General features: G+C 53.5%; 1 protein-coding gene across 1 annotated transcript in view; it reads left to right on the plus strand.

Moving 5' to 3' along the window:
• Positions 1 to 234: 234 nt before the first annotated feature.
• Krt80 (keratin 80) overlaps positions 235 to 11,575 on the plus strand; it is a 22,177-nt gene continuing 10,836 nt past the window's right edge. The window contains exons 1-3 of the mRNA XM_028782246.1: positions 235 to 636; positions 6,098 to 6,306; positions 11,384 to 11,444. Of these exons, the coding sequence (XP_028638079.1) occupies positions 337 to 636; positions 6,098 to 6,306; positions 11,384 to 11,444 (570 nt within the window). The 5' untranslated portion in view covers positions 235 to 336. The remainder of the gene's footprint in view (positions 637 to 6,097; positions 6,307 to 11,383; positions 11,445 to 11,575) is intronic.

Consider the following 11,575-nt stretch of genomic DNA (forward strand, 5'->3'; position numbering starts at 1 on the left):
TGCCCCACCCAGCCAGCCCAGCCTCAGGCCCCCTCCTCAGTCAGGTCCTCCTTGCAGGGGACTGTGACAAGCCCCTTCAACAAGGCAGAGCCCCTGTAGGGCAGGCAGAAAGCTGTGGTACCGGGGGAGGGGCTGGATCCACAGCATCTAACTAACAGGTTGGTCTGGCTTGGAAGAGTCCCGCCCTCCTGTAGCTAATGAACACTATGCAACAGGTGTTTTCGCCTCAGTCCCCAGCCGGCCCTGGATGTGACAAGAGGCAGCTGCCAGCCACCAACTCTAAAGCTCCCTAGCTCACTGGTGAGCCCTCCGGCTCCCAGGCCCAGGGAGGCCACCATGGCCTACCGCTCCTGCGTCGTTGGCTTCAGCAGCCTCAGTGGCTGTGACATGACCCCTGCGGGCAGTTCCCAGCCTGGGACCTCAGGATGGAGCAGCTGTGGGCTCCCTGGGCCTGGCTTCAGCTCTCGAAGCCTCACAAGCTGCAGGCCGGCTGGCGTCATGCCCAAGGTGACTGTGAATCCCAGCCTACTGGTGCCTCTGGACCTCAAGGTAGATCCAGCTGTTCAACAGCAGAAGAACCAAGAGAAGGAGGAGATGAAGGTCCTCAACGATAAATTTGCCTCCCTGATTGGCAAGGTGAGCTGAGTGGGAGAGGGCACCAAAACAGAAGGGCCCCAGGCTTTCCAGACAACCTGGCTGGCGGTTCCCTGAGCATCTATCATCATGCCCCGCCCCTGATACCAGCCAATGGGGATGCAGCATGGTTAAATCTGCAGAAATGGGCTAGGAAATCCCGATACATCCTGGTGTCTAGGGTGAAAGGTACCTCGGGATGACTCTGAAGAGTATATTGGATAAGGGCACCCCACCTGGCTCTGGTTGGGAGGGGTCAGTATACCCCTATAGCAGTCAAGAGATGATTCTCAGGAAGGCCTATGGAGGTATGGCCTGCTGACCTTTGCCCCGGTGGCTGGATGGGAGATACTGCTAAGATACCCTCCTGACGCCAAGCCTCTGTTCCAGAAGCATCTCTCTCTCACCTTGCTGGTTCTCCCCATTCATCCAAAGAGCTACTGTTGCTGGCAGATCCAAAGATGGGGGGGGGGGCAGAAGGAGGCTGCCACAAAGTTTGTATGAGTAAAGACGCAACTTTGGCTCGTCAGGAGAAAGGAATGTAGAAGACTGTGTCAGAACCCAGCCAGCAGCCAACAGCTGGCCAGCTCTGCACTCACCTAGGTGGAAGGAACAGGCCCCTAACAACACGGCCCCCACACTTCCTAGACACAGTGCCTGCAGCTAGCCTAGGGCTTCAGGAAGTCCTGTCTACCTCCCAAGCCTGTGCCCACTCAACCACTCCAAAAGCCTCTGTGAGCAATCCACCCAGCCTTGCTTCCTACTGTGTCAGATTCGCACTGACCAAACTGCATGCTGGTATGCTAGGTACCACAGGGCACCTCACGGGTCACCTCAAATCCCCTTAACTTAATGACATTTCGTGACATTGCACAGAACAGGGAACGCTGGCTAGTCCTTATCTGCCTCTTGGTTTCTGACTCTGCAAACTCTTGCACATTTCTGGAGACCCGGGCTGTGGGAATGTATAGACAGGCAGTGAGAAGAGAGTGTCACTTGTGGCCTGGATGCTTGAATCCCACAGGAATTTAGTGAGGCAGTGGTGGGCCAGGGCTAACATCACGACAGCTGATGTTTTCTCAGCTGTGCAGATGAGGCAATAGGACCAGAGAGGCTCATTGCGTTGCCCACGGTCACAGAGCCAACAACTGATACGGTTTATATTTGAACTCAGGTCTGTGTGTATACTGTGTGTGTGTGTGTGTGTGTGTGTGTGTGTGTGTGTGTGAGAGAGAGAGAGAGAGAGAGAGAGAGAGACAGAGACAGAGACAGAGACAGAGAGAAAGAGAGAAAGAGAGACAGAGACAGAGAGACAGAGAGACAGAGAGAGACAGAGAGAGATGGAGAGAGAGACAGAGAGACAGAGTGAGAGATCTGAGGCAAAAATGATGTCTTTCCCTGCCTCATCTGACTAGTTCAGAGTCTCCTCATTTACACCCGAGGTGCCCAGATTGGGGGTGGAACAAGCAGCCCTTCCCACAGCTGCACAGATGGAACCCACGACCCAGGAGGTAGGCCCTGCAGAGGTGCCTCCTTGACAAGCCTGGCTAATCCCTTAAAAGGAGTGCTTCGCTGAGCTATGTAATTTGGCTCCCATGGGTGGCTTTTCTCCTTCGAACGATTGCCAATGCTGATGTCACTCTGTGCCACTGCCGTGGGCACCGGCTGGGAACCGTGGGTGTGGGCCCAGGGAAAGGGCCCTCACAGTTGGGGTCCTGGGCTCAGACCTTTGAAGAGCAGATCTCAAGAGACTCTCAGATCTCAAATTTGGACTTGAGGTGGGGTGCCATTCACTGTAGGGTACAGAGAACTATGGGTTCCAGCCCTGTTTATTGGAGCCCTGTGCTAATTAGGGGCTGCGAGAGACCCCAAGAGACTAAAAAAGCATTAGAACCGTATTTCTGAGTTTAAATCCTGAACGCACCACCTGCCTACTGTTTAACCTCTGGCGAACTGCTGAACCTCTCTGGGCCTCAGTGTACATCTGTGAAATGGACTTGCCAATCAAATGGGACAATGTTTGAAAAGTAGTTAGAATACATCTAGCAGATAGCACAAGTTTTCTGAGCAAGAAAGTAAATAAGTCTGGTTCAGGGAGCTACCAGACCTAGCTACCCTCTTCCAACCACACACACCCCAGGCCTGAAGAGTAAGGGGAAGGGTGGAGAGAGGCCTGTAGGGCAGGGCACAGCCCGGGCTTCAGAGAGAGGTACAGGTAGGGAAAGCACAGGCGATGGATTCCTGGCCCAGAGCAAGGCTGGGGCTCTGAGCAGAGAAGAGGAAGGAGGACTCCACTCCTCTCCCCCTTCAGAGTCCTCTGCCGCCCTGAGAAACCAGTGGTGTGTGTGTGTGTGTGTGTGTAAGGGAAGGGAGCAGTTCCTCTAGAGCCCAGCAGAAAGGCCTACTGCTGTGGAGTTTTCTTCCCTTATAGTCTGTGTTTCCTTAAGTAAGTCGCTTACTCCCTCTGTGCCTCACATTCTGGGGCTCATCAGTCTGTGTTTCTGACAGTGGGGGACTAACAAGGTCACTGCCACAGGGAAAGATGAGGAAGGTCCCGGAGGGCAGCGCTGCTGCAGGGATCTCCAACACACAGACAGCCTAGGTGCTGGGGCGCTGAGGAAGGCCTGCCCAAGCCCAGAGGACAGTCCAGGAACAGAGGCGAACAGCTGGAGACAAGGGTGGGTCATGCCAGTTCTAAAGGTCTCGGATGTCCCTGTTGTCAGCCCTGCTGGCATCAGACGCTGGCCAGCTTTCCTGCGGGTCTCTGAGGCTGGGATTTGACATCTTCCCGGCACATCTGGGATCCCTGTCAATGTCTCACTGCGGACTCAGTGGCTGGACCCTCCCCAAGGTACCAGATCCAGCCAAGAATTCAAAAGGTGACTTAGAGTCCCCTGTTAAGAAAGAAAGAAAGAAAGAAAGAAAGAAAGAAAGAAAGAAAGAAAGAAAGGAAGGAAGGAAGGAAGGAAGGAAGGAAGGAAGGAAGGAAGGAAGGAAGGAAGAAAATCTCACACTGTAAGTCCTGTCCAGCCTGACTTGGCTCCCTGTAGCTCCCAGTCTTAGCTCCCTACCTACAGAGTGAGGAGATAAACAAGCCAGGTATTTGCTCTGGAAGCCACCCCCAAAGCTGCCACTGTTCTCTGATAGGGCAGGGCCTCCAGAGCTGCTACTGTGCCCCATAGGGCAGGGGGGACCAGCTAAAGGAGAATGCAGTGGTGGATTACTGGCCCTCCCTAGGTCTTTGTTCTCACAGGGAGGAGCCTCTCTACCTTTAGCAGGCCACGGTTAAAGATGACTTTTCATTCCCACCCACTGAGACAAGAGACTCCTCAAAGGCTAATGGAAGTCAGAGGGTATACCCTTGGTCCCCCAAGAACACATACTCTTTACCTATACTGGCTGGCCCAATTTACAGCATCTTCCCACAGAGGTTAGACTAAGGGAAGAACTTCCCGGTATAAAGGTTTTTCTGTTGCTCATGGGTGGAGAGTAAGAGCCTCATGTCTCTCCTCTCACCGCACCCTCAGAGTAAACACGGACTCCTGCTTGTCAAAACGGAGGGAAGGTGGGGTGAGCTGATACACACACACACACACACACACACACACACACACACAAAGCAAGGCAGAACCTTCTTGACCTCCAGCCTGACTGAACCAGTTTGCTGTGGCACAGGTTTAAGGCAGTGTCATGCAGAAACTTCCCAGCAAGATGGGTAAAAGGCAGGAGAATGACAGCTCGCCGGAGTCGCAGTCCATGCCTCTCTCCAATGCTTCTGTTCCCCTCCCTTCCAAAAACAAAAGTGCCAAAGCTCTGTCTTGCTGTGGTCCTGGGAGCAAGGCCAGCACTTTCAGCATACCACCATCCAGTTAGCACTGATTCCTCACGGCCAGAACAGTATCTGCCATTCAGGAATGACCTGGCCAGACCTCAGCTCTGTGGCCACCCAGGGCTCCCAGGCTAAAAGGGAGGGTACATGAGAAGCTGGAGTGGGAGTGGGGGCTTCCAGGCTGAGTCTGGGGGCATCTTTCAGGGGGAACAGAGAAAATACACGCAATAGAGGAAGGGAGGGACCCCAGAAAGGACAGGCAGGGTGAGGACAAAGCCAGGAAGTCTCCATCATCCTGGGGGTACGCTCCAGTAGGAACTGAAGCTAGAACAGAAGTGAGGAGCCTTCTGGGGGTCTAGCTGTCAACCAGAGGTTGTGGGTGCCTCTGTAGAAATGGCAGGGAGGAGCCTTTCTGCCTTTAGCAGGCCGTGGGTAAAGATGACTTTAACCACACCCACTGAAACAAGAGACTCTCCAAGGTGAATGGGAGAGAGAGAGAGGAAGTGAGGGGCAGCCAAAGCTTAGGGAAAACCACGAGGCTCAGAGTCCTCCAGGTCCCTATTCTCAAGGCCACCCTGACTCTGCCTGGAGAGAAAGCCCACTTCAAAGGGCCCTGAGCCCTGGGGCAGCAATGCCCACAGGAGGCACATCACAGTGGTTAAAGATCTCAGTACAGGACTGGGGACACAGCTCAGTGGCAGAGTGCTTGCCTAGCATGCACGAGGCCCAGGTTAGAACCCCAGTACTGCAGGAACCAGGAGCTGTGGTTTCAACACTTGAGAGGCAGAGGTAGGAGAACCAGCAATGGAAGGTGAACCTGTATAATGAGCTTCGAGGCTGGTAACACGTGAGACCTCCCTGTCCCAAAACAAACAAACAAAACTCCAGGTGCCAGGCCTGGCTCTGCTAATTCGGTGACCTCAGGCGATTCTCACGGCTTTGTAGGCTGGATGCCCCCCTCTGGAAATGTGCTGATAGCAATACCCACTCCACAGGGTGTTGCCTCAAAGAAGTTGGAACACGAAGCACTTGGAACCAGTCTGGTGCACAGTAGTTGGCAGCTCATACACGTCAGGGTCTGCCTCTCTCCCGAGCTCGTTCCCACCTTCTTCCCCCTTTTTAGACAGGCAGTATCATCAACCACAGCGTCTATCTGGGAAAACTGAGGTTCAAAGGATCTGCAAGTCTCAGTCAGGAGGATTAATACTAAAATACAAAGCAAGCCTACCTTGCTGGGTCTTGAGGCCAGATGAGATCAGGCTTGCCATACAGGAGAGGCAGGTAGGACCCTGATGTCTCCCATGCCTCTATTTTTGAGCTCTCCCAGTCCTGCACCAGCCTGTGACAGACAGGCATTCCACACCCCTGCTCCCCTCCCTCATTGGATGGAAGCCCTGCCCAGGTTAGGAAGCCTTCAGTCTCTTGTCTCCACCTTCATCCTGTCCTTATCTCTGCATCTTTGACTCAACAGCCAAGAACTGGAGGTGGCTTTGCGTACTGAGTGGAGCCAGTGTCGGTGAACGTGTGCAGATGAGCTGCCCTGTGATGGGAAGCCCCACCTCGGGGTCCCCTAGCCTGTCCGGGGAACCCAGTGTGACACCCGACAACCTACTCAGTACCCTCCTGCTCTTGCAGGTCCAAGCTCTGGAGCAACGCAACCAACTGCTGGAGACCCGATGGAGCTTCCTGCAGGGCCAGGGATCAGCCACTTTCGACCTCAGCCACCACTACGAGACATTCCAGGGCCGGCTGCAGGAGGAGCTTCGTAAAGTGAGCCAGGAGCGGGGACAGCTGGAGGCCAACCTGTCGCAGGTGCTAGAGAAGGTGGAGGAGTTCCGAGTCAGGTAGGTCTCACTCTGGGAACCAGGGGTAGAGGCTGAGAGTGGGGACCAGGCTGGACTCTGGTGGGGTGCACCCAGGGTGGGGAAAGAGGAAGTGTGGGGTAGAACACTGATCTTCTCTAGATATAATTCTTGAGAACATCACACGTGTGAATACTGCAGGTATGGGGTGAACCTGTAGCCCTGACCCTTACGATCCACCAGCTTCAGTCTCATTGGCTTACAGCTAAGCCCTTGGGTGCTGACACACAGAGGCCTGGCTCCAGCAGCCTCTCCTGAGCCTCCATGCATGCCAACTCCTGTGTACTACCCTGGGACAGGACATCTTGCCTCTGGCAAAGCAACATAAAGGCCATGCTCTGCGGCACACTTTGGATGTGATCTTGGTCTCAGGAAAGAAGGAGGAACACTGAAGTGCAGGCAGGGGACAGACAGGACAGGGCTTATCTTCTTCTTCTTCAAGCAGCAATCCCCTGTAGGGAATGCTGCTCAGTATCAAGGTAGCTGGAGAACCAGAAAGATGATGAAAGTATAGCCCTGGATCACACAATGCTCTTACGGCTACTGGGGCAGAGGGACAGATGGACAGAAGGTGGGCAAGCACCATCCAGTAGTCACAGGTCCAGCCTACACATTGAAGTAGGAAGTATTCATCCATGTCCCAGGCCCCTAGCTTTGTGGCTTCAGGCAAGCATAGCTTACTGACTGGCCTCTGAGTGAGTAAACATGGTGACTGACACTAATCTCAGATGCGATGAGCAAAAAATTGAGACTTCAGGTTGGGGCCTGGCAGTGACTTTCCTGTCCCCTTGAAGTTGAAGTTGACCAAAACTGGCTAAACTGAACTGGCTAGCCCAGGAAAGCAGAATAAAGACTTGGGAGGCTCAGGGCAGGTGACCCTCTGAGATCAAGTAGTGGGCAAGCCCTCCAGGACAAGGCAGCTGAGGCTGAGCAGATAAACATTGCATACCCTGAGTCCCTCTTCAGGTCTGGGTCTCCTTCTGAGGGGCCTCCACCCTGGATGGGGTGGGGGCAGGCATGAGGAACCAAGCATGGCTGATCCCTGTCCTGCAGCGCAGTCCACACCCTACCAATCAGAGGTAGGACCAGCATTCTAGGAGCAGCCAGGCAAAGCAGAGGGTAGGGCAGCTTGCCTAGGAACCCAGGCTCCTGAGCTGAAGCTCCATAAAGGCCACCCCTCCCAGAGAGCCCTGCCCTCTCAAATCCTAGGAAACCCACATGAGCATCTGATCACTCAGAACTGCCCGACACTTGATCACCAGGGTCTGAGCGCCTCATAGGAGTCACAAGCCAGGAACTACTAAACAAAATTGCCACCTTCAACGGCCATGACAAAGCACCATGACATCCCTGGGGACCTGCAACTGAGTCCCTCTCAGGCACCACTGGTTGCTGTCAACTAGCCGCTGACCTGCTTCCTGTCTGCCTTGCTGTTTAGGCGCAGGCTGATCTCCTCTGGGGAGGGGAAGAAGAGAATAAGTCTTATAATAGGGTTTCAGGAGTTTTGGGTCTGCAGGCTAGAGCCAAAGCAGTTGGTGTGGGGCGGAGCCCGGACAGGGAGGAGCTGTGCCTTGCCTCTGCAGGGTGATGAGCTCAGTCTTGCTTCCAGAAATAAACAAAGGTGTGGGGGGGGGCAGAATGTGACAGGCTAAAAAGGGCCTGAGAACAGGTTCAGGAGCTGGTGACGGACTGAAGGTGGGACAGAAAATAGGCATCACCTGAGCCTCAGTGGGTGGAGACTTGCAGAGGTCCCCAAGGTCTGGCTAGTCTAACTCCTTGTTACTAAGAACAATGTAACAATGCAACAATGTAGAGGCCCAGCAAGAGGAAGCAAGGTGCCCAAGCTCACACAGCAGGAACCTCAGGGACAGCGCAGAGCTGCACAAATTGGTTGATGAGAAGTGTGTAGTTGAGGGACAGCTAGAGGCTGAATCTGCTACACATCAGACAGCAGGCTGGGGCAAACTCAGGCAGGTTATACACCCTTTGAGGAAGAGGCTCTTCCAGCTCACACAAAATCTGGGAACGAATATCAAGAGACTCAGGGAAACTGGGTACCAGCCCCAGGCTGGGACTCATAGTAAGCGCTAGACCTCTTGTTGAACCATTAGCCTAGGCTCCAGGCACTGGCCCTCCTGGGAGGCTATCTCAAGGTCCTAGACAGGATGCCTAGGCAGACTCCCTCTAGCCCCAACTCTCCTGCTATCTTTCCCTACTGGAGACAGGCCATTTGACTGCCCTTAAAGTGTGTGTGTGTGTGTGTGTGTGTGTGTGTGGTCTCCACTGGGTCCTTCTTGGTGGGTCTGCCTGAAACACTCTAGAAGCCCTTTGTCCCCAGTGAAGGTCTCATTCATAGGGTAGGCTGCACCACAGTGCTCAGTCAGGACCAGGCACCTCCTAAGCCTTCTCGGGGGACACAGTCACCAAGGAGGTGGTTCTAAGCCATTAAGAACCAGTAAGACAGTGACAGGGACAGGATAATATGGCCATCCAAAGGGGAAGCAGACAAGGAGGCTACCCAGGGGATGGGAAGGGCAGAAGGAGCTGAGTGGAAACCTGACACCCAGGGGTCCTGCCAGATGCCTCCTCGAGATTGGTGGATTCTGTAACCTGGAGGAAATGTGGGTACTAATCATCTACCTGCATTTAGAGGGCAGTAGGATAAGGGGCTCCCTGGCTTCAGCCCCTAGGTGGGAGAATTTCACAAGGGCTCCCAGATTCCAGTAAGAAGCATGCCTCACTCAGAAAACCCTAAAGGGTGATAACGATGCTCAGAGCGCCAGCCCCACTCTCCCCAGGGCCACCAGAGGCTTGATTGTAGAAGCACTAGAGACCATGGCAGAGGTCCAAGCAATGTTAGGTGTCAGATCCGCAGCAAACACTGGGACCTCACGACACGTCCATAGTCACAGACAAAGCACACACGTAAGTGATTTAACTACGCTGTGGAGCTACCCCTCAGGGGAGCGAGCCCTTGAGCCCTCTGCTCAGCCAGCACCGCTGAGAAGCCTCTGTCACAGGACCCTGAGGTCCTCCCCAGCTGGAAGCGCTGAGGGTCACAGGAGACGGTGTTAGGGAGCACCGGGGGAGGGAGCCTGTGGTACCTGTTGCACACATATACACACCTGTAGTCAGAACTTCTGAGCATTTTGTTCTCCTTGATGCATGACCCTGTCCAGCCCCACCATGGCCCTCAGAGACCCTCACAGATTCCTGTAAGACAAGGCCAAAGTGCAGCCTATCCCCCAATTTAGAGACCTCAGTGCCCTGTAATCACTGACATCCTTAGGTCCACTCTCATCCAGAAGACACGTGGGTCTAGTCAGCTGCCAAGGCCACTGTGACACTGCCCTACTGGGAGGTCAAAGACTGAGGTAGCAGGCGCCTGTAATTAGAGCCCTGAGTCAGGCATTCCTTGAAAGGAGAGAAGAAACTAACCCACTTCCATGTACATCCATTGGGGCTGTCCCTGAGGGCTGGGATAGGACATCTGAGGCTGGCAGATGCCATCCACTGGATGAGGCCAAGATTACTGTCTTAACTAGAAGAGGGTAAAGTGAAGGACCAATGAATCCTGTCCCCATTCAACAGAATCTTTTTTACAAACCCAGGGTGAGCCTGACGCAGGAGGGAAACAATATGGAAGAGAGTTAAGCTTTGTGGAGTGCCGTTGACAGGCAGGACAGGCCACTGGTCGATGTAATTGCAGCAGGCAGGCTCTGTCAGCCTACATACACACAAGCACACTCATACCTGCATCACAGAGAGAGAGAGAGAGAGAGAGAGAGAGAGACAGAGAGAGACAGAGACACAGAAAGACAGAGACAGACAGAGACAGAGACACAGAGAGACAGAGACACAGAGAGACAGAGACACAGAGAGACAGAGACAGACACAGAGACAGAGACAGACAGACAGACAGACAGAGACAGACACAGAGACACAGAGACAGACAGAGAGAGCCTTAGAAACAGGAAGTAAGGAAGGCTGGGAGAAAAATAGCTGCCACTGAGCACACTGGAAATCTCTCTCCCTGCCTCCCTTTGGAGGTCACAAAATAAAATGGTATCCCACTCATTAGTGAAGCCAAGGAGCAAGAATAGGCTTCGGGGAAGAGAGTGTGAGACCAAACAGGAACAGCATACCTTGCAGGTTAAGGATTCTGTTTGCAGTTAAGACAGTCAAGTCTAAGTCCCTGTTTGTCCTATGTTAAGTCCTTGCAAGTTAAGGTTTCTATTTGTAATTAAGAACAAGTTCCCGTTTCTTAGATCTGATGTAAACTGCTTGGGACTCCATTCACAGGATGTGTGTGCTTGCCCCTCTTCCTTCCCTCTCATTGTCTCTTTTGAACAACATATAACAACTGACTCTCTCTCTCTCCCCTGTGAACACCTTCTCTCTCCTATAAAAAGGACTTCAAGTCACCAGCAAGGGGCTGCTCTCAAAACCTGACTTAGGGTGAGACAGACAGCTGGCCAGTCCTGGGTGTCGCTTGCTTTAAATGGACAATCACGGACTTGGTCTTTTCCCCTCGAGACTCTCAGGTTTAACAAGAGGAATGCACTGGGTGCTGTAAGAGGACTGAGCTCAGGCAGGGTTTACCTGCACTTGTGATTCCAGGGGGTGGGTAGAGAAAGGAGCTACCATGAAAGGGGTGCACAGTCAAGAAGGCTTCCGAGAGGAATGTGCAGTAGAGTCAGGAAGTGGGCAGCCACTGTTGGGAGGTGACAAGCGAGGGGCAGTGTGTCTCAGAAGACCTGAGACTGTGTCCACCAAAGAGTCTTGTTTGACTTAGTTTTGTTTTTTGTCCTAACAGGGCATCGCTATGTAGCCCTGAATAGCCTAGAGCTTGCAGTCCAGGTTGACCTCAAGCTTGTAGAACCCTGTCGCTGCCACCCCCCCGTGTGCTAGAATTATAGACATATGCCTCCACATCCGGAATGGCTACCTTCTCTAATCATCACAAAGCACGGAGGTGTAACAGAGACCTGATCCCCTCAAGGAAAGTTAACCAAACCCCAAGTTCTACAACATTGCTAAAGAGCGTCTCTCCCCACAGGTACGAGGATGAGATCTCCAAGCGCACAGACCTGGAGTTTACCTTTGTCCAACTGAAGAAGGTAACACCAAGCACCCAGGGCCCTCCATCATGGCCCTCCCTCCACCATGGCCCTCCCTCCATCATGACCCTCCCTCCATCATGACCCTCCCTCCATCATGGCCCTCCCTCCATCATGGCCCTCCCTCCATC

The sequence above is a fragment of the Grammomys surdaster genome, unplaced genomic scaffold (assembly GCF_004785775.1).
Source record: "Grammomys surdaster isolate TR1022 unplaced genomic scaffold, NIH_TR_1.0 724, whole genome shotgun sequence".
In the NCBI taxonomy this organism is placed as follows: Eukaryota; Metazoa; Chordata; class Mammalia; order Rodentia; family Muridae; genus Grammomys; species Grammomys surdaster.